Source organism: Diospyros lotus, chromosome 8, assembly GCF_014633365.1.
Source record: "Diospyros lotus cultivar Yz01 chromosome 8, ASM1463336v1, whole genome shotgun sequence".
NCBI classification, from domain to species: Eukaryota; Viridiplantae; Streptophyta; class Magnoliopsida; order Ericales; family Ebenaceae; genus Diospyros; species Diospyros lotus.
This window is the reverse complement of record NC_068345.1, coordinates 38,136,358-38,159,570: the sequence shown is the minus strand read 5'-3', so window position 1 is coordinate 38,159,570 and position 23,213 is coordinate 38,136,358. Positions and strand designations below refer to the sequence as shown.

The 23,213-nt window shown below is 35.4% G+C and overlaps 1 protein-coding gene across 5 annotated transcripts; it reads right to left on the bottom strand.

Moving 5' to 3' along the window:
* Positions 1 to 9,922: 9,922 nt before the first annotated feature.
* LOC127807505 (protein HIGH CHLOROPHYLL FLUORESCENCE PHENOTYPE 173, chloroplastic) lies at positions 9,923 to 22,866 on the bottom strand. Of its 5 annotated transcripts, XM_052345394.1 has the most exons (18): positions 22,681 to 22,864; positions 21,030 to 21,083; positions 20,897 to 20,911; positions 20,583 to 20,744; positions 20,422 to 20,472; positions 17,540 to 17,674; positions 17,410 to 17,433; positions 17,145 to 17,256; positions 16,501 to 16,626; positions 16,292 to 16,341; positions 15,211 to 15,369; positions 15,039 to 15,134; positions 14,825 to 14,940; positions 14,580 to 14,703; positions 13,507 to 13,620; positions 13,272 to 13,352; positions 12,147 to 12,305; positions 9,923 to 11,845 (listed from the first exon to the last, which is right to left on the bottom strand). In XM_052345394.1, the coding sequence occupies exons 1-17, from the start codon at positions 22,747 to 22,749 to the stop codon at positions 12,159 to 12,161; spliced, it is 1,635 nt and encodes a 544-aa protein (XP_052201354.1). In that variant the 5' UTR covers positions 22,750 to 22,864; the 3' UTR covers positions 9,923 to 11,845; positions 12,147 to 12,158. The 5 variants fall into 5 exon arrangements, 4 of the variants coding, with proteins under 4 accessions (XP_052201354.1, XP_052201353.1, XP_052201352.1 ...); XM_052345393.1 differs by having other exon boundaries at positions 9,923 to 11,889; positions 20,832 to 21,083; XM_052345392.1 differs by having other exon boundaries at positions 20,832 to 21,083; positions 22,681 to 22,862.
* Between the last annotated feature and the right edge of the window lie 347 nt (positions 22,867 to 23,213).

The following is a 23,213-nucleotide window of genomic DNA, read 5'->3' as shown; positions in this document are numbered from 1 at the left end:
CATTTTCTCCTTACAAACAAACAACATCTGCTCCTCCTTCGCATGAAGGGAGCTAAATACTTTAACATTGTTATGATTGATGGAATATCAATGAAGAGGTAAGAGAAAGACCGAGAATGGTGGAAAACTAACTAAACATATCATCAGTTACTTGAGACAAACGAAGGATATTCGTAGACATTGAAGTGGGACTTGCATGTGAGGGATCATAAAGGTTGCGGTTGCTTTCTGTCTGTCTACGACTTTGGATTTAGAAATTTTAAGGAAAGGTGGTGGAGAACAATTCATGTTTTTTCAAAAAGTTATTTTACAAAAAATGATAAAATCATAGAGTATGTACAAAAAAAAATTTATAAATGAAAAACTGCAAAATGGAATTGCAATACTACCCGTTACTCAAACTCAAAGTTCCTTTCCAATGTTTTCTCAATATCAAGTGCAGTTATATTAGTAAAAAATTGAACTTTACATAAAAAATCCTATCACCCCTTAACTTTAAATTTGACATTTTAAATATTTAAATTTTATAATAAACACTTATTAACTACCTAATTATCTACTCAATATTAAACGTATAATAGATGCGTCATTAAACACGTAAAAATAAAACAGCAAAACATCAAGCCTAACAACCGCTTGATTACAAACTCACAAATAAATAGGTTGTGGCCGTCGATTGGAGCAAAGACAATAGGAAATGGTGGATCGGTCGCGAGTTGCCGACTGAAATAAAGAATAAAAGGAAAGATGGATCGTTCGCGACTTATGGGCTATCGGTTGGAGCAAAAAAGATGAGAAATGGTGGGTCAATCACGGATCGTCAGTTGGAGCAAAGAGGAAGATGAATGGTAAATCGATTGTGAGTATCTAACCAAGAAAGATAGATCAGTTACGACTCACGAGTTACGACTCACAAGTCACTCATCATAGCAAAGATGAAGTGTCGAGATGGTAATGGCCAATGAGAAGCTCAATTATTTCATTTTGGTTAACAAGAGATGAGAGACGAGAATAAACGCTTTATTATGTAAATGACTCAAAATTGAGTCTGTTAAAACTAGTATTAGCCATTAGAGACTACAGCTTCGACGACTATCTCCTAACAACTAACATAACTATAACTAACTCCTTTCCTTAATGTTATCAATCACTTCTATGAATACGAATAGAGTGGGCAATAGAGGGATGAAGAAAAACTATCGTGTATCATATTCTCAAAAGTGTATAGCATTGGGATTGAGAGACAGAAAAGAGTTGTGAGTGCTAGGAGCTAAGGGAAATTAAGCTTGTACTCAGAGAGTTCTTGAGAGATACAAAGTGTTTTTCTTGTACATTTGTATTCTATAATTCACCCAGTTGCACACGGAATTTGTACACATAAATCCGGTGTTCTTATTATACATGAGTGCTTTTATTCTTTATTATATTTTCTATATTTTCACCTTCTTGGTTTTGTATTCTTTCCGTTCATCAAGCTATTGGATACCAAAGAGTCAACACGATCAAAAGTAAAGGAGAAGGTAGAAGGAAGGATTAATTTGGTTGGTTATTATTATGTTCTTCCTTTCATTTATTTTTCTTCTTTTTAGTTTATCTCATATATAACTCACGCATTATTTCAAATTAGATTAAGTAGTCAATAGGTATAAATTATAAAGAAAGTATTCAATGTGTTAGATTTGAATTTCAAGGGAGTGATAGATTTTTCATATAAAATTTAGCCAGAAAAATATCGGTTTAACCTTTTAAAATTTACTGATAATACTGTTACAATATATAAATATTAAGGATATCATTAAATATTAACTTTGGTTAACAAACAAATAATTTTTATAGTACAATATTATAATTTCTAAATTTAATTTTCAATAATGTTATAATATTGGTAAAATAAAAATGTTAATATTAGAAATATTAATGAATAGTAAATTGATTAATAATAAAGAGTTAAAACTCAAAGTATCAGTAACAACAATATTATATTATAAGACTTTGAAATTTAAACAACATAATAAAAATTATTATTAATATCTCTAATGACTATCATCAATATTTGTGATATTATTATAATATTGTATTGATAATATTGTTTTTATGATATCATTCAAGTTTATTCATATTTTTAAACTAATAGTACAACTAATAAATTATTAACATTAAAAAAATTATTATATATATAAAAGTACAATATTATCAATATCATAAACATTTTATCAATAATATTAAACAATTGAACATGTATTTCAAATTTTATATGAAAATGGAAAACAAGATGAAAAATTAAAAATATTTCCTATAACTACACAACCCTAACCTAATCTTTCCTTAACCTATAAATTAGTCATCTTTTTCCCCTTTCCCCTGGCACCATCTGGGGTAAATTTTAAGAATATAGCATGAGTAAAAGAGCATATGATATGGCTGTAGCAACAATCATGCCCATAACTTAGTGCCAAAAACTGGCCCACTCACTAAACATGTGCATTTCTAATTCCTCTTCATGATATCCACCACTATGATATAGCTACCAGTAATGATTTCAATTTTCCACAAATTTACTTGCTTGGTTTAGGTTTAGGAAAATTAATATTTCATCATTATATTGTTTATTATATACTATATATCTTATTTAAAATATGTATATTTAATTATACATTCCTAGCACAGTTGCAGATGTGGGTGGGTGCCCAAATTAAATCATGGATCACAACCAGTTTGGCCCACCACCAATGTGGGTTTCACAAAAGATAAAAGAGAGTTTACCTTTCCAAAGTTGAAAACAAGTCCTGGCTTCTATCCCCTGCTCTTCCTCTCTTATGGGCATGCTTTGCTTTGTCTGTTTAAATATACATAAGGTAGAAGGCATAAATATGCTTTACAACTCTTTCTTTTATACTTATTTGACTCTTTCAATTTAAGAGTAGATCTATCATATTCTTTAATTTTTAATTTTATTATAATTACATACTTTATCTCTTACAAGATTATGCATGAGATACAGGTCTACTGTCAATTAACTATCGACAAGGAAGAAAGAAAAAAACAAAGATCACTAGTGAAGAGAGAAGAAACAAAAGTTGTTAGCGAGAAAACAGGGCTGGCCCTACCTTGAAGCCATTTATGCCATGGCATTAGGCCCCCCAAATTAGAAGGCCCCATATTTTAGAAAAATTTTAATATTTTTTATATATATTTTTTATTTTTTAATAATTAATATTTCTTAAAAAATTAAATATAAAATATTTTAATTTTTTTAACTTCCTTTACCATTTTTCATTTTTTAATCGTTGCTATGGTGTTCTCCATAAAACTCATGATTTATTAGATAAACTTGATTATGGAGATTTAATCAACAATTTTGTATTTCAAAATATAAGAAAAATTAATTTTATATAAAGATGAACATACTCTAACACATATTTGTAGAATGAAAAGTTATTGTTGGTGAATTTTATCCTTTAATACTATCAGTTTAATGTTATGTTTTGTTTCTGTCTATAAGAAAATCATGAATATATAATTTTTTGCTCGCACTGATCTTTGTAGACTTTCAAAAAAAATAGTTTTTTTTTTTTGTTTATTATTGTAAATTGTTTGGCTTTTTTTTTTTTGAGACATTATATTTTAGTTAAAAATTTATTATTGTTAAGAGATTATTATATTTTGTAGTTGATTGAATTTTAATTTTTTTTATTTAATAAAATGATGAAATATTTATGTAAAAAAATATATTATTTATTTTTTTATAAAAAAATTAATACTGAAAGGCCTCAACAAACATTTTTGCCTAAGACCCCCAACTCTGTTGGGCCAGCTCTGCGAGGAAAGTGGATCGGTCGCCATCGACCAGTGGGCCAGTCGACCCACCCATTGGCCGACCGACCCATTGGTCGATGGCAGCTAACCCATCGCCTCTTTCAGAGACAACCTTTGTTTTCTCTCCCTCCGCTGCTAATGAGGCCAATGAGTGTTGTTTCATCCCTTATCTCTCACCATCGATCCATATTTCGTTCTCTCTTTTTTGTTGATGGCCCATTAACGATGTACGTGTATCTCACGTGCAATCTTATAAGAGATGAGGTGTGTGATTGTAATAAAATTAAAAATTAAGAGGTATAATAGGTTTACTTTTAAGTTAGGAGATTAAAAATTGAGAGATTAAATGTCTATAAGAAAAGGGTTAGAGGGCATATTATGCCCTATGCAACGTCATGTATAAGTAACTTCTAATACAAAAATATGAATATAATAGTAAAAGCGTTTTGATGGTTACACAACAACTCCTCAACTAACTATATCAACCAAATAGAGATTCAAACACCATTTTTTTTATTAAAAAAAAAAAGAAGACTAATATTCTAATGATGCTACCCACGTCGGCTCATGATTGCAGAGACCCATCAATGTCTTCCCCATAGTTTTCCCACCCCACGAACATATAACTGCAATATTTTCTTCTTCTTCTTCTTCACCATTGAAGCCTCTCTCTTCGTCTCTTTGCTTTCTCCATCGCCATGTCCGAGACCTCTTCTTCGTCTCCATTGCCGGAGCCTTCTACTCCAAGAATCCAACTGGTTTCAAAAACCGTCTCAGATAAGCTCCTCTCGAAATTCTACGATGTTTCAGAGTACGACTTTGATTATTCGCAGAGCGGCCTGTGGTCCCCTCCGGTGAAAAGAAGAGTGTTCTTGAGCTCCCCGGGGCGTATTTTCACCGACCACGAAATGCTGGCGAAGCTCAGCGCTTTGGAGGCCCGGCGCCGGAGAAGACTCGGAGTCTGCTTCCATGTAGTCAGCTAATCTTACCTGTATAAAATTAATTTATATTCAGATATCGTTGCCCTGTTTGACATATTTCTGCAACTATTCTATTCTGCAGCCATTTTGGTGTTCTCCAAGAAGATGATGAAGCCACAGTTGTTCGGTATGTATGGATGTTTATTTACATCGATTCGAAATTAAGGGCATCTGGCAATGGATACAAATACAATCTTGTTTTGAGCTGTAAATGTTCTTCTTTCAAGTAATATATAAAGAATATTTATACACACACACACACACACACACATATATATATATATATGATCCGTTTGTTCCTCATCTTAGCCATTCTTTCTGTTTTTTGTTGTCGGGATTCGTAGATGGGATCCAGCAAATCATTTTTTATTATCTACACTCCTGAGCAGCTGATCATTTGAGTTCTGTTCAGGGTTAACATGTAACACGTTAATTTTAATATGACTTGACCCACAAATCCCAGCATTTGAAGCACATTATGGAATTCAAAGTATCAGAAGAAATTTCTGCGTCACTTCTCAAAGTTACAGTACCAAAAATTTGCAAGATCAAAGTTGTTTTACAAGAACTTAATAATTTTTAGCGATCTTATGGGAATGTCCAAACATCATAGCTGGAAACACAAGATTTCCACGGAGAAATCTCTCAGAAATCAGAATCAACAACTCATGCACAGGGAACTGGTGGGTCCATGCCATTGACATGTTTGTCAGCGGTGACATAAGAGAATGAGTTCTGGCATCTGAGCACACTGACTCGGTAATCAACCATTTGATCAGTTATTGCAGCCTCTGCTTCCCTTGGAAACATTACAATCCTCTTGTACCTTCAGCTTTAAAAGATAAAAAAGACCGCCTTTTGTTCTATACCAAAGTGACTGGGGCTTCCTCTTTCTAAAGTATCCAGCAGAAAGGACCCCTCTCATATATATTGGCTTCAGAATTTGTCTTGGCCATAGATGGCAATATAGGGCTAAGTCTACACTCCCCCTATAGATTCAATATAGGGCTCTTCCTGGTCAATCACTAGTCCAAATGTACAATGATCAGTGTTGTGTTATCCAACATGCCCTAGCATTATCATGCATTTGTTCCATTGTTTGTTTGGTCTTTGTCCTATAATATTATTGGCTAATTGTGCAGATGTTGACCAAACAAACAACCCGTATAAGTGCCTGTAAAGAAGTCGACCTTGGGATACTCCTGTACTTTTCAACCCCCCCCCCCCCCCCCCCCCCGTTCTCTCTCTCTCTCTCTCTCTAGTCTCTCCCCACATGTTTCCAAGAAATAATAGCATCTTTTAAAGATGCCATTTGTACTGTCAATTTCTACGAATCCCATTCCCCAGAGAAAATCAAATTGTCTTCAGACATGGTTGTAAATTTGGATGGCAAGAGACACGTTTACCCCTGGTTTGACACCGAATGTGCCCTGTATTACTCTTGAGGATTGTTCTATTCACAAATATTTTTTTCCTTCAAACATAAAATCTACGTCCTAATCCTATATTAATAATCCTGTATTACTCTTAATAATCTACGTTTACCCCTCATTTGCCATATATCTTGAATGACCAATGTGTTAATTCTATCAGATTAAAAGGCATAATGGTCGTATACTGCATTCCCAACCACTCAAGTTTCTCTCACTTAGAGAGGGAGAAAAAAAATAAAAAAATGAGCCAATGACACTATTAGTTCAGGTGTTGTCTCCATCTGTGCCAGATGCCATACTCTAATATTCAAGGATAAATCCAAGGGTCCATTCTTACAAGACTAAATGTGAATACTATACAAGAAGACAAGGTTTATCGCCCATAATGTCTGCATAACTCAATTCTTATTATTAAGAACAGAGAAAGAAACTCAGGAGAAAGAAATATTCTTTGTTATTCACAAAGCTGCCTTGCAGCAAACTTAAATACAATAGGAATGAAAAGACAAAAATAACCCTGCTTACTCTAACTATACAATGGAAAGAAATACAAAAAGAAAACAACTAGCAACGTAGCAATATCAATATTTGTTACTCCCCCTCAAGATGAACCATAGATGTCAAGGATAGCCATCTTGGATAACAAGGATGAAAGCTGGGCTGCTTGCAGAGGCTTAGTGAGCACATCAACTAGCTGGTACTGAGTGCGAATAGGGAGCAACCGAATAAATCCAGCAACGATCTTCTCACGAACAAAATGACAATCCAACTCAATGTGTTTCGTGCGTTTATGAAACACCGGATTGGTGGCAATATGAACTGCTGCTTGGTTGTCACAGAAGATGAGAGCAGGGATGGAAGCCTTGAGCTGAGAGTCTGATAGCAACTGGGTAAGCCAGGTAATCTCACTGGCAGTCATGGCAAGAGCCCTGTATTCAGCTTCAGCTGAAGAACGGGAAACAGTGTTCTGCTTCTTAGCCTTCCAAGAAACCAAAGAGTCACCAAGAAAGATGCAGAAACCAGTAGTAGACTTCCGTGAGTCTAAACAAGATCCCCAATCAGCATCAGAGAATGCCCGCAGCTGAAGAGAAGAAGAAGCAGAAAAAAACAAACCTTGACCGGGAATGCCTTTAAGATATTGGAGAAGGTGATGAGCAGCATCTAAATGAGGCTGACGAGGCTGAGACACAAATTGACTGAGCTTGTGCATAGCAAATGTAATATCAGGCCGAGAAACTGTGAGATACAATAACCGACCAACAAGTCTTCTATATAAGGATGGATCTGCCAATAACTCTCCCTCAAAGGAACAAAGTTTGGAATTAGGAATCATAGGTAAAGATGAGGGCTTACAGGCTAGAAAACTAGTGTCCTCAAGAAGTTGGAGAGTGTAATGTCACTGTGAGAAAATATACCAGAAGAAGATTGAGCAATTTCCAGCCTAAGGAAATATTTCAATCGGCCTAGATCTTTCAACTTAAACTGACTATGAAGAAAACTCTTGAGAGAATTAATAACTCCAACAGTAGGACCAGTAATGATGATGCCATCTACATATACAAGGAGGGCCACAAAGGAACTACCGGTACCTTTAGTAAAAAGAGAATAATCGAATTGAGACTGATGAAATCCATACTGAACAAGAACACTAGAGAATTTTGAGAACCATTGCCTAGAAGGCTGTTTTAAACCATAAATGGACTTGTGTAGTTTACAGACCAACCTCTCCCCCTTAGACAAATCATGTCCAGCAGGTTTATAACCAAGTGGGAGGTCCATGTATACCTCCTCAAACAAATACCCATTAAGAAAAGCATTGTTCACATCAAGTTGAACAAGAGACCACTTGTGAATGGCAGCTAGGGTAAGTAGAACCTTGACAGTGACCAATTTTGCCACTGGAGAAAAAGTATCAAAGAAATCTAAGCCTTCTTGTTGGGTGTAACCCTTAGCTACTAACCGAGCTTTGTATCGCTCAATAGACCCATCAAACTTGTATTTAACTTTATACACTCACTTACACCCAATAGAATGTTTGGAAGGAGGAAGAGAAATGACAGACAATGTCTGATTTTGCTGCATAACATCAAGCTCAGCATCCATAGCATCTTGCCAATAAGGATATTGAACAGCTTGATGATAATGTTGAGGTTCAAAAGTAGATGAGACTGTGGATAGAAAAGAGCTATGAGAAGCAGAGAGCTTGTCATAGGAAAGGTAGTGCTCCAAAGGGTAAGGTGTGTGATCAATAGGTAACCTGCTGACTAACAGATTACAATGAAAATCTCGAAAGTATGAAGGAGGCTTAGTCACTCGGACTGTCCTGCGAACAGGAATAGAAAGCATAGGAGAAGGACCAGGGCTAGAAGAAAGTATTGGCATACTATTATTAGGCACATCAAACGAGGATACAAAATCATTTGATTGTAATGAAGAATGTGGGAAATCAGAAATTGGCTTAGGCAAAACAAAATTTGGAAAAGAATCCACCATTTCATCAGAAGTAGTAACAGAGTGGAAAGGGAATACATTCTCGTAGAAAACTACATCTCGAGAGACCAACATAGTCTTATTAGAAATATCATAAAGTTTATAACCTTTCATTCCGGGTGGATATCCTAGGAATACACAAGCTGTAGCCCTAGGATGAAACTTAGTCCTATGAGAAAGTAATGTGGATGCAAAACATAAGCAACCAAATACTCTAAAAGAATCATATTCCACAGGAGAATGATACAGCAGATAATAAGGAGACTGGTTTTGTAGAATAGAAGCTGGGGTTCTATTAATCAAGAAAGCTACAGTGAGAACACATTCCCCCCAAAACTTAATAGGAACTCGAGATTGAAAGAATAAAGCCCTAGCCACATTAAGAAGATGTTGATGTTTACGTTCTACCACTGAATTTTGTTTGGGTCTTTCAACACAAGAAAATTGATGAAGAACCCCTTTAGAGACAAAGAAATCAATGAAGGATAACTCCAAAGCATTATCAGACCTAAACCTCTTGATCACAACATTAAACTGAGTTTCAACCATAGTGAAAAACTTAGGAATGAAGGTCCGAGCATCAGATTTTTTTCTCATTAGGAAGACCCAAGTGTATCGAGTGCAATCATCCACTAAAGTGAGAAAATATCTATGTCCAGCCTAAGTAGGAATATGATATGGACCCCATGTATCACAATATATAAGATCAAATGCATTTTGAGACAAATGATTATTTGAAATAAAGGATAATCTCATTTGTTTAGCTAAGGGACACACTAAACAAGGAATATGAGCTGTAGTTTTATTAACAGTGGGAAATTTCAGCAAACCACTCAATTTGTCCAATTTCTCAAAGGAAACATGACCTAATCTATTATGCCAGGTATGTCTACTAATTACATGAGCGACTGTATTAGTAGAATTACAGCTCCTATCAACAACTTTATTATCAAAGAGAGAAGAACCAGCATCAATGACATACAGTCCATTTATGAGATCACCCTTGCCAATCATCCTCGAATGGCACACATCCTGTATAACACAGGTGTGAGACAAGAAACTGAGGCATAAAGAAGACTTCGTTGCTAATGCACTGACAGACAACAAATTAAACTTGAACTGAGGCACATAGAGCACATTCTCTAGCACTATATCAGATGATAATGTCACGATCCTAATAAAAGAAACAGAAAACCTGTTATGATCAGGTAATGTCACAGAAGCATCATGAATTGGTCTCAACTGATCAAAAGAAGACTAATCATAGCACATATGACTGGTGGCCCCTGAATCAACAATCCAGAACCTAGGACAACTAAGTTTAGGACTAATAGAAGTGGAAAAACATGTACCTGATGCTTGATCAAGAGAAGTGTCAGCTTCTATACTTGTCTTAGCAGCAGATAAGTGAGAACTCAACACATTCAAGAGCTGCTGATACTAATTATGATTTAAGGACTGCATGAAGTCTCCCACATCTGATTTCTTGCATTGGTTAAGGTTATTATCATTCACCTGATTAGTAAGGGCAGAATTGACATGATTAGAGTTTATCTGATTAGGATTAGTCCTTTGCTTAGGCTTATATCCTGGAGGATAGCCATGAAGCTTATAACACTTTTCCACTGTATGTCCACTATATCCACAGTGTGTACATATAGCCCGGTCTCTCCTTTGGTTTTTACCATGACTAGGCCTAGTCGCATCATGTTTCATAGAAAATAAAACTGAATCACTACCACTAGCAGAATCCACTATAGTTCTTTGTTTCTCCTCTTGAGAAATTAGGGCAAAAACCTTATTTATTTGAGGAATAGGATCCATGAGTAGTAATTGACCTCATACTTGAGCAAAAGATTCATTTAATCCCATTAGAAATGACATGAAATACTCCATTTGATAATGATCCACAAGAGATTTAATTCCACCACAAGAACAGTTCCCACATGTACATACATGCCTATAATTGCTTAACTCATCCCAAACAGTTTTAAGTTTCGTAAAATAAGTACTAACAAACAACTGGCCTTGATTTAAGTTCATCAATTCACGCCTTAATTGAAATATCCTAGAACCATTGCTTTGTTGATACCGTTCTTTAAGATCAGTCCAAATGTCATATGCAGATTCATAGTATATAATGCTAGCAGAAATCTCCTTAGAAACTGAATTGAGAATCCAAGATATGACAATGTTGTTATTCCGTATCCAAGCATTAGTAAGAGAGATATCACTTGTAGATCTTGAAATCGAACCATTTATAAACCCAAGTTTATTCTTCACGGATAGCGCGATCACCATTGCACGACTCCATGACGTATAATTTTCTCCAGTCAGGGGCTGAGACACCAAAACAAGTCCAGGACTGTCGGAATGGTGGAGGAAATAAGGACTAGATCCGTCGTCGACGGAAGGATTGTTCATCAACGAGGAAGAAGAATTGAGTGCAAACGCAGCCATAGACAAAGTTTGGACGATCAGAAAACCAATAGAAAACCAGATATGTCCAAACAACAACAAGATTGAACCAATCGATGAGCGAGGGTTTTGATTTGAACGAGTTCGAACAAATCGATGAGCTAGGGTTTCGATTTTGAATAAATCGAAACAAAAACAACAAGATCGCCTGAAAAGAAGAAATCAACAAGATCCGGTTAGAACAACAAGATCTAACCGGAAGAAAAATGATAGCTAGATCGCCAGGAGAAAGTCGACGAGAGTGATAGAAACTAGCGGAGGCGATGAAAGCACTCTGATACCATATTAAGAACAGAGAAAGAAACTCAGGAGAAAGAAATATTCTCTGTTATTCACAAAGCTGCCTTGCAGCAAACTTAAATACAATAGGAATGAAAAGACGAAAATAACCCTGCTTACTCTAACTGTACAATGGAAAGAAATACAGAAAGAAAACAACCAGCAACATAGCAATATCAATATTTGTTACTTATTTATAAACAGAAACATGCAGACTATCCCTGCACCCAAAGATGAAAATCAAAGCTTGGATTTATTCACACAGGCACATTTGTTACAATTATTCATATGCAAACCTAGTATCAACCCTTGATTTTCTTTGTCCCTTATCCATGCCTCTTGTCTTCTCTAATACTTCAAAAGTTCGGGCTGGAAACAAAGAGAAAGATCAGCAAACTTGCAAGATTCCCAATCTGATTTAATGAACAATCAACATTCATCACCGTTAGATCATAGCTAGGGGACATCAATATATTGTACAAACAGGAATTAACAAATTTATTTTAGTTTTTCCTCAATCATAACTTTATGCTACATTTGGAACAAGGGTTCGTTCAAGGAAAAGAAAATGAAAGTAAAATGAATATGCCTAAGTATATGTAAAATTGCATGTTCATAAGTCATATCAGATCTCAAATACAAGAATATATATAGTTGAAACTAGACCTACCATAAGCTAGAATCAGACAGGTACAGGACTTTGCTCCAAGATTTCTTTCCCTGTAATGCCATCTTTCAATGTTTTGAAATAAATACTGTAATCCTTCTCAGGTGGAGGGTTTTCAGGGTCCACTGTGTATGTCTCACTGAATGGAATAACACACTTGACCTGCAAAAAAGTGGGGAAGGGCAAGGCAGTTAAGGTTACAAGCATAAACGAGAAAATATTCCACCAAGCTTTAAAAAAGAATAAAACAAAAAAGCCTATGTTAGCTCCAAGTTAAAGAGTGAAAGAGCAAAATTAACCCTATGTTAGCTACAAGTTAAAGAGGGAAAGAGCAAAATTAACCAAGTTCCAGCATGCCGAGCCAAGATCAATTATGCACAGTGCATGTCAGGAAGATGCAAGCCAAAATTAGTGAGGCATTGAAACAAGAGAAAAATACCATAGAACTTATAGAGCAATTAGTTAACATTTGAAAAAACAAAAACACATTTTAAGAAATTAGCTAAAAAAAAGAAAAAACTTGAAGAATAAGTACAACTTAATCATGCAAACAAAAAACAAAAGAAAGTATGTTTCTGGTTTCTGTTCTCTTCCAAGAAGGATTCCAAAATATGCAGGTGAGAGTGGGATTGAGAACTTGAAAAATCTCAGAAACCATCCAAATTGTGTACCTCTAAGAGGTTTAAATTACGTACTACTGAACTGAAATAGGACAAAAGGATACCAGTAATTTGAAGCTTTTTTAAGGTTTTTGCTCTCAGTAATCTAAACCAAGTCACTTGTGTCATCACAGCTTTATTCAAGTAGATGTATCACATATACGCAGATTATAGACACCTAAAGCAACCTTGTTATCAACTTTAATTGACAGAATTATCCAATAAGAATAGCATGAAGGGAATAGAATAAAAAAGAAAGAAAGTTATACTAAAGTGACCACTGTCCTTCACCTAACCAGTAATATGAAGTTTACTTTATAATTAAGAAGCAGACAAACCAGGAAAGTAGGGGTCAAGAGATATTAAACAAACAATGGGTTTGGAAAGTTATTCAAAGCTAATTACTAGAAAGAAACTAGAACTAAAGATGTCAAGGACCCTGGGGTAAAGTTTTTTCATGAGATTCAACCTCAAATGTCTTGTCACAAGCATATGGACTTTCTAGAGCAGCAACACATATCCGAGCAACCTCCTCCCTGGATATCTTGCCCTGCATATGTAAAATATAAAGATAACGACAGAAATGTTTAACAGTTATAACCAGAGCGACATCGGAACCAAATAATAACACAGGAAGCAATTATTTGCTTGGAGGGAAAAAAAAAAGCTGCAAAAAGAGACAAGCCTGAAGTAATGCTGATTACCGTGATGTTATCTCCTTGATCAAAAATGAGATCAGCTCCAGCAGGCTCCTCAGTTAATGCACAAGGCCTTACAATTGTATATGGGATTCCACTTTCCCGTATCAAATCTTCACCCTGTGCAGATCATACCACACTGAGAAAACTGAAATAAATAATCAGTCAACACAAAATGTGACTTCCAATACAGGAAATCAGTTTACAGTATGTAGATGCTAGACGAACATAAGTGTAGTTGAGGTCAATTGCAGTAAGAAAAGATAGTAGCTGATGACATGGTAAAAATCACAGATCGGTTCTAGGCTTCATGAAGGAAAAACCAACAATTTTCCAGGAAATATTCTAGAGTTGAATCTATGTATTGAACCATTAGCAGAAATAAAGATAGAAATGATGCAATTTGTGAAACTCTCTCTCTCTCTCTCTCTCGGTTGGGGGTGAAGGGCACCAACTTTTTGTCCTTTTAGCTTTTGGGTTAAGAAATTTATTGGTAACAACCAAATTAAAAAAGAAAGTTTAGATCCGGAATATACACTTCAGAAACTTTATACATTGACAAATAAAAAATATTTATGAAGTACCATAACCATATATATCAGGGATGTAAATATCCAGTCAGACAATGTTTACATTGCCTTCATCTTGCCTAGATGCATATGCAGCATGTTGAAGATATAGTCCAGTTGTTTAATCATTTTGGCGTGTGGTATTTGTTGATATCCTAAATATTTCAAATACTATCAAAAACCTCTTCCTTCTCCAATTTTCTTCAAATTTGTACTTTTGTACCTGAAGATTTATCGCATTTGTACACTTCATCAAGTTTCCAGAGAACACGCGACAATGAACTTCAGATATAAGCCTGAAAACAAAACTCTATCCCGGATTAAGGAACACTCATGGACTAATGCAACCTAGATGCCATGGAAGATTCCTTCTCAATGGTTTATTTCTATTATATTAGTGATGCAGTTGCCACTACTTGAAACTTCTGACTCACAAACTTTCATCTTAGATCACCTTAAGAATTACTTGCTTCCTAGACAGTTCTCTAGTTCCACAGAGATGCTACAAACCTTTAATTTGAAAGTGAGAACAAAGCCCAATTCTTTATTCAGACGAACAGCAGGAGGCTGTTTACTTAAATCAAGTCCAGGTCTGTCAGGCCGTGTAACCCCTGCAGAGCCCACGTGAACAAACCTATAACAAGCAAGCACAAATTCTTAATTAAGCAAAGATCTTGTGTCTATAAGAATCATTATTTTCAAGCACAACATTGACTTAGAAGCAGAGTTGTAAGAAGCCAAAAGTAATCATGAACCTTGGAGTTACAGGCTCATTAATATATGCCCGTATGCTTGATACTGGAAGCTGGAATGCCCCTTCCTTGAATGTTGGATTCAGCTTCCCATCATACTCAAACTTACTAAACATGAGCTGAAAAATTTTTGCATATGCTATTGTGAAGAGGCAATGGAGCCAATGCAGAAACATAAAGCAGAAAAACAGAGCAAGCAAAAATTGTAGAGACTTGCCTGCAATGAAATGATGTTGCTTGGCTCAAAGGAAGGAGCATCTGCTACAGTTCGTGCTCGAAATATGGGCCTCAAAGAAGTAAAAGGCACTCGTACCTGGTAGGGACAGATCAAAGACAGAATGGAGAATATTATGTATAATTAACAACCGTGTAACTTTGATGCTACTTACTGACTGCCATTGGCCTTCCAAAGTATCAAAGCCTGATGTATAACCAACAGTATCCCAGTCACGGCTAGTGCGCACGATAAGTTTATACCGACGGCCATCACCTTTAACTCGCAGCTCCAGACCATCATAAGCAGAAAGATTTTCAGGTGCTGAGAAATTCTGAAAACAAATACAGGTCAATGTTCTTTGTTCAGCACAGGAAAATGGCATTTATTGGTCTAATTATATGCATCAAGCAAAACTAATTACCCAAAAGAATTTACAAGACCGAGATAAAAATGGAAAGATGTTCAAAAGAGAATTGTGTCATCCTTTGTCTGAGAGTCATTTTATTTTATTTTTTTCCCTTTTCTGCATATCTGATATGATACAGCTTAGCCAAAACTTTATCATTTGCTCACGAAACTTTAATTTGCATTTAAGAGGTAACTTGATTTCAACAACAATTAACTTTCATATATAAAGTTCTGGAGTGAAAACTTCGAACCAGTTGTTCCATTTCACTTTTCATCCTCCATCCTCCAACATAATAGGAGCATCAGAGAAATGCATGATAGAATTATCACATCATTAGCCAATAATACTCCTTCAGGGGATTCATTATTTTATTTATAAAATGTTACTATCCCACTGAAATGTAGGCAATCTTGGTAAATAAAGCATGTCCTAGCATGATAAGATGTAGACCTCTTAGCTTTGTGCTGTGAATGCAGACTGTAACTGTGAATCATAGGAAGTTATGTCTTTTGCCTTTTCCTTTTTCTACTCTTATTTGGTTTTAATCTTTGTCAATCCATGTGAACAAACAAACAAATGCAGACCATGAAGCAATGCCACAACTCCATACTGTTGTTAGAATTTGCAAGACAGAAGAATCTCTAAAAAACAATTTGCATGATTGAGGCATCTCTAAAAATTTATAAAACATAACTAAATAAATAAATAATACATAAGTTAGTTTAAGAAAAAAAAAAAAAGGATTTGAGATTAACCTGAAAGATGTTGAGCAAAAATTTAGCATCCTTTTCTTCAAAAAGATAGAAGGAATAAAAAGTAAAGATAATGAAACATCACAGTGTACCCGTGTCCTTATACTGGTAAAACCACCATTGTTTGCAGTCGAAACAACACCTGAAGGACACACAAAATATAAATTACTAAGTAAACGTATTCAAAATATTAAGAACAAGCATCATATTTTAACAGTTCTAAAGAAATATATGCTACAATATTTTTCTGAATATAGTAAAACAAAGGCGCACATATCTGCAAGGAGTCACACAAGCAAACCTTTGAAAACCCCAGTTGGTCCACCATTTTCACCACCTGTTGGGTCAAACTGAATTGTACTTTCACTAACTCCTCCCATCACAACATCATCTAAAGCACCCCAAGCAAGATCTCTAGATGAATTTCCTGCATGAAATTAAAACAGAATTGGAGCTATAATTGAAAAATGAATCTTATCTAGAACAAATGGCGACCAGCCAAATTAGTCCTAGAAATTATCACAAAAAAATGTGCCAACATCTGGTCCCCATCCCTAGACAGCCTCTTCTATCTGTGTGATTCTTGAAAAAGGATATAAATTAGATTTTAGTCATTGGGCTCTAAATAAGTGGATGTCTAGCTAATTGGATGCACAATGCTATAAATAAGTTAGTTACCACAAGCAAGCACATGAATCATCACACTGTGTTATGAGGACTCTCAGGTAGGTAAATAGGTAAGTCATCCACTTAACTGTTTGCACAACCCTTCACAATGTACAGGAGAGACAGAAAGGGGGTAGGATTGCAAATTAAACTCATGTAAACTAACACATTCATTTTTGTGAACTTCTCATGTCATTTCCTTCACTTGGGTGCATTGCTAATATGGAATCAAGAAGCAACATGGAGGTTAATTAGACAATTTCCATAACAACAGTGTACCTTCAAATCCATATATTAGTTTTCCACTTCGAAGTCCAACACTTTCCTTTACAGCATTAATCAAGTTTTTCATCCCAATAAATTCTACCTTTTCAGGGGAATCGCCTTTTACCTACTTTCATCAACACAGAGAGAGAGTTAATCAAGAAACACATCGTTATAACCTACAAAATAAATCAGAAAACCAAACAGATTTTCAAAATTGGTCTTGCTATTCAAGAACAATTTAACATCAGAGGATTTGAATAGGAAATGGATTCAGCACCTCTGGTTCAAAGAACTTGATTCCCTGCACAAAACCAAATTTCAGTGATCAGTATATGAATTTAAGCTAATGAAGATATATACACACATGCATGTAATAGAGAAAAAAGAAAAGCACAACACAAGCTTACTTGGCTGTATTTTTCCCTGTTAGGAGTGTCTCCTTCCTTTGGGCCAATAATGACTGAAGCAGCATTAATAATTTTCTTCACTCCTTTGAAGTACTCAGGGACCAAAGTGCTCTCCTTGGTAATATCTCCAACAACCTTTTTTTTTTTTTTTCCCTTTTCATATTAGTACGTGGAGAAAGCTATAGTAACAAAAGAAAATAGGATCAAAAAACAAAACTTACAAAATCTGGTTCCGTTGGATGAAGTGTCAATATTCACAAAACTCCCTCGTATTATTATCTCAGTATCAGATTATCCCCATTCTCCAGTTTATCACTAAAGTTTCCACACTTAAGCAGGTTTCAACTATAGTCTAGTATCAATTGATTGAGAGGCATTTGCAAACTACATCAAAACAAAACAAATTCCCTGCATAACCCACTAGAAAGTCTAGAATTGATGACTGCCAAACAATTAACCATGTCAAATAAGTTCAGTTCTTAGATGCAGTCAGACTTGGCTTTTTGCCAACACAAGCTTTCCATAAATCTCAAAATTCAACCAAGTCAGCAAATTTACTTAGCCTGCAGAAGTGGCACTAATAGCAACAGGTGCATTCTATTTGTTTATTTTGAATCTTAATTGAAATTAGAATCATTCAAAACAAAGGTTTCCTTGGTATGGCAAGTTATTTGGATTTTTTTTGTTCATTGCAGTGAGCAACCCTAACTTCTAATTGCAGTAAAGCTTGAGGATTCCTAAACAAACAAGACGTATTCAGCAATATTCTGGACCAATGCATGCATACTTTTGTGTCAAGAAGCTGCACCACTGCTGGACCTCCCTTCCTCATGGAGAGTGAGAAAACAACAAATTAACCCCCAATATAGAAGCCTAAGACAAAAGAGATGAACTCTTCCTGATAATTTTAGTTTTTACTACTTTCCCAAAGCTACTATTAACTCAATAATGCATAGATGTAGAAGCAGTCAAGCTAAAACAAATTGATGCAGGCAGAACACTGATGAATCTTTGCCTACACTGTAGAGGACGCATCTTTAAAATGACACTAAGGAATGAGTCCTCAATCACCTCATCTAGCTGTCCTTGATTTTAACGGCCCAAATTTTTATCCCTTGACCCCATGTTTAAGGTCAATGGCAATATATTAGAAACTGATACTTTATAGATGGTATTCTTAAAGGATCAAATAAGACATTAAACACCAGTATCAACTCAAATCACTTCTGGTATGAACTAACAACATACCAAGAATTTATTCTACCATGTGGAGTTGGCTACATGAATTCTAATTTTCCATTCATTTCTATCTAATGCTTATCTTCTGTTAGACCCATATAATTAATATCAAACCTAAGTCTCTCACCAAATTTTTCAGTCTCCTCTATGTCTTTTGCTAAGTACTTGTTTCATTCCATTCACTATTCTCACAAGAGCTTCTGTCAGTCTTCTTTCAACATGACAAAACCATTATAATCTTATCTCACACATTTTATCATCAATTAGAAGCCACTCCAACCTTATTATGATAACTACATTTCTAATTTTGTCTTTCTTACATGGCCACACATCCATCTTAGTATCCTCATCTTGATTACACTCATATTTTTCACATGTTGATGCTTTAATATCCAACATTATATATCATACAACAAAGGCATGCTTATAAAATTTCCTTTTAGCATTAATGGAATCTTATTGTCACATAAAACACCATATGCGCTTTTCCATTTTAACCATTCTACCTTAATCTATGGGTAACATCTTCGACTTTTGTTATGAACTACTAAACATTTTGCGAAGTACAACACAATAACCACGTATGGTCTTCACTACAGAATCAAAAATAGATAATTAATTCATCTCTGAATATAAGGCTCCTAGAAGTGTACAACAAACTGATAAATAATTGAAGAATCAATACTGTCACCAGATTCAATTCACTAGAAATACTATCAATGGTGCTTGAAGAAGTTTATTTTTTTTACAATCTGTTTTTTTTTTTTTCATGTAACCCACCCCACCTATTAGGATTAAGGCTATCAATGACGGTAATGACGAGTATATTCACATCCAAAAGGTTTCCAAAAAATAAACAAAGAAAATACTTTCTGATTCTTCAATTGCTGGGAAAATCCAGTTTTGTAACTTTAACCATTGCAAGCTCCAATATGGAACCAATAGGATCCAACTTGCCACATGTTTCAGGGAAAGTGGCACAACCAGGACCACACACATTATCATTATAATCACTGCCCCCAACCAGGACCAGATATATTATTGTTACAATCACCGCCTCCAGAGTCCAATAATATATGTGGCAACAGAATATATTTTGAAGTAGCCTAGATTCCTGGTCTTCTCTACAAATAGAAAAGAGATTGAAAAAAATGCAAGTTTCTGGTTGAGTTTTCAATTCTATTTCCATTTTTATAGTTTGAAAAAAAAAAATTCTCATCATTCTAGATTAAAAGCTTTTTAGCCTACTAAATGTTACTTTTGCAAGTCTCTGTGCAGTTTATGCTGCCAAGTTTGGCATCTTATCTAGGCTCTAAGCTTTCCACTGAGGAACAAGGTCCTTCACACACCTCCCATGCTTACAGTACTGGCACAACTCTTGAAAGGTCCACAAAACACTCATTAGTTGCAATGCCTCCACAAGAACTTATTCTATGCTATACTCAACATGTATATCTGAGGTACCAAATTCATCAGATTAGTTTAATGGCTCGTGGTGATGATCTACTTATGATAACAAACCAAACACTTGGTTTTCTAATTCCATAAATGTAAAAAGAAATATAGTCAAGATAGAAAAACCTTAGACACAACATGGTGATCATAAGCAATTGGTCATAAATTCAAACCTAAAATTAACTCACCAAGTCAATGTCTGGACCTAGCATGCTTCTTGCCTTCCCTTCATTTCTGACCTGATGAAGATTGGACACAGAAAGAAAGCAAAAAATAGAGAGGGTAATAAGAGAACATGCCATAAAAAAATAAGATATCATAGATTTAGGCATGAGCCTAGGATTATTACCAATACTCGAACAGGCCATCCTTTCTTGCGCAAGATGTCGACTACTCTCCTCCCAACACCACCAGTGGCTCCAACAACTAGCACAATCCCAGAAGTTTCCATTGCCTCTGCTGGTTCACTAGGGGAAGTACTGGATAGTTTCTCAATTACAAACTCAATGAACTTCAAAAACAAAAAGAATCTGGTTAGACAGGCATGAAATAGCTTGGATTGTTGGACTCGGAGAAAAGTTAAGACAAACAAGATCACCTTAGCAGGTGATGGAGGCCCATTAAAAAAATACAATGTCTTTAAAAATCTCCCAAAGTCCCAACCTTGTTTTCCAGCTTCTGCAAAAAAGCCCTTGTATGTTCTCAAAGAGTTAAAAGATGAGCATTCTCTGTAAACAAGGGGCTGAAATCTCTTGTTAAGTTGAAGAAATGGTTTAGAAAGTGGAGAAGACAGCACCCCTGGATGTAACGTTCGCTTAGAAAATCTTCTATCAACAGATGATGAAACACCCTGCAGTATCAATGGCCTCAGTTACAGAAATTGGAATGACCTTATTGTCAAAAATTTTCCCAAAAAGAAGACCGCCAACTATTGTCCGAATCACTAGTTTTTAGTTCCATAAATTTGATCCCATAATCTATGTATACGTGAAGGGGGTAGGTCCATGCATACGTTTCTTAAGCCAATAGACAGCACTCTGAACTACTGGGGACAGGAATTGTTTGTTTCCACTTACTAGCAGTAAATAAAAAATTTAAAGAAAATACAGAAGGTATCTCCAGTTAGATTTTTCAAGAACCATCACATCATTTGGGAAATCTATTTTCAAGGGCAGAATCAAAATTTTACTGTAAATACAGGAGCTATTTCTAGTAAGAGTATTATTCTTAAACCACCATACATCCGAGATTAGAATCATATGGCAAAGAAAAAAATACCAGCGCTTGTGCCATGAGTTCCTTAGACTGAATAATCTTATCTTGGGGCATAACCCTCTCACCGATGCACTACATTGCCCGAGTGCAGTGAAAAATAAGCTAGGGATGCTGCTTCAATGTCTGGATGTAGTGTTAAATCTGAAATGTTCTAGCATTTTCATGAATGAATGCCAGTAAAGAAATTAATCCAGGATCTTAGATTAAGGATTTGATCATGGAATATCAGGACTAACAGGAAAATCTATGGAAGTGGTGGACTTGACGATTAGGAGAAAAAAAAGTAATATTATGTGCCCGCAAGAGACAATGGGTTGGAGAGAGAGCTAGAACGTTGACAAAATCTGGCCATAAACTTTGGTACTCAAAAGAATCGGGCAACTAATAAAGTGAGGATTATTATGGATAACATTTTAAAGGATGGAATGGTGAATGTGAAGAGAATAGGAGATAGGATTATTACAGCTAAAGTTGTTATAGGACAAGTGACTATGAAATATTGTTAGTATATAAACACCACAACTTGAGTTAGGAAAGGAGATGAAGACAAATTTAGCATGTAAAAGCTAAACAGTATCTACACTAATTCACGCAATCCAGACGGTAACCTTTTAACATGTGCAAAAGATATAGCTCAAGTTGACATAAATTCTTCATTAAATGGTTTACAACTTACAAGAGAAAACCGTACCCATCATTAGTTCTTCTCCCCCCACCCCTCGTTGAACATTGCATACAGTTCCTCACATACTTATGATCCAACTAGTATCCATTACTGTACATTTCCTCTGTTTTACATAACTCATTTGGGGATTGCATTTGACTAATTAGTTCCCTTCGTAATCAAATTGGTTCCATTTGAACATCATTAATATATATATATAACTATATATTTCCTCTGTTTTACACAACTCATTTGGGGGATTGCATTTGACTACTTAGTTGCCTTCTTAATCAAATTGGTTCCATTTGAACATCATTGATATATATACAACTAAGTCTGGGGAAATTGGGTCTCTAGCTTAACTTGCCAGAGAATCCTAATGAATCTTTACAAAACAACGGAGCCTGAAATCCCAAGTATCAGCTACCCAACTACATACACATAAATTTATATGTATAATGAGAGACGGGGCATGAAAGAAGAATGAGATCTGCGAAGCGGGTAATACCTGAAAGTTGAGAATGGCGGCGTGCGGAGAAGAGGACGGCTTCGTGGGAGTGTAATAACAGAGCTCCATTAGCTATCTGCTGTGAAGGCTGAAGAGTGTGACCATACGATTGTGGTTGATATTAGGTATCGTTCAACAAAATGGTTGAAATTTTGAAGGAATACATATAGGCCACACATATGGGAGATCAAGGAGGAGCATCGCGAAACACTGTCATCGATAGAATAACACAATCCACAGCAGCCACATGGCCCATTCAGGAAATGGTAACTTGGTTCGCGGGGCCCAGCCTTTGGATATCATGAAAAATAACAAATATAGCAAAAGGAAAATGTCATCTCTACTCTTTAGCTATATAATATAATTAAAATAATAAAAATATATCACTTAGAATAGTAAGACGATGAGGTGTATAATTAAAATATTTTCTCACCTAAAATAATAAGGTAGCACGAGAAATATTTTAATCATTTACACTCGTGTATAATTTAAAGTGTTAAGTTTTGATGTATAAATAATATGATCTTATAATA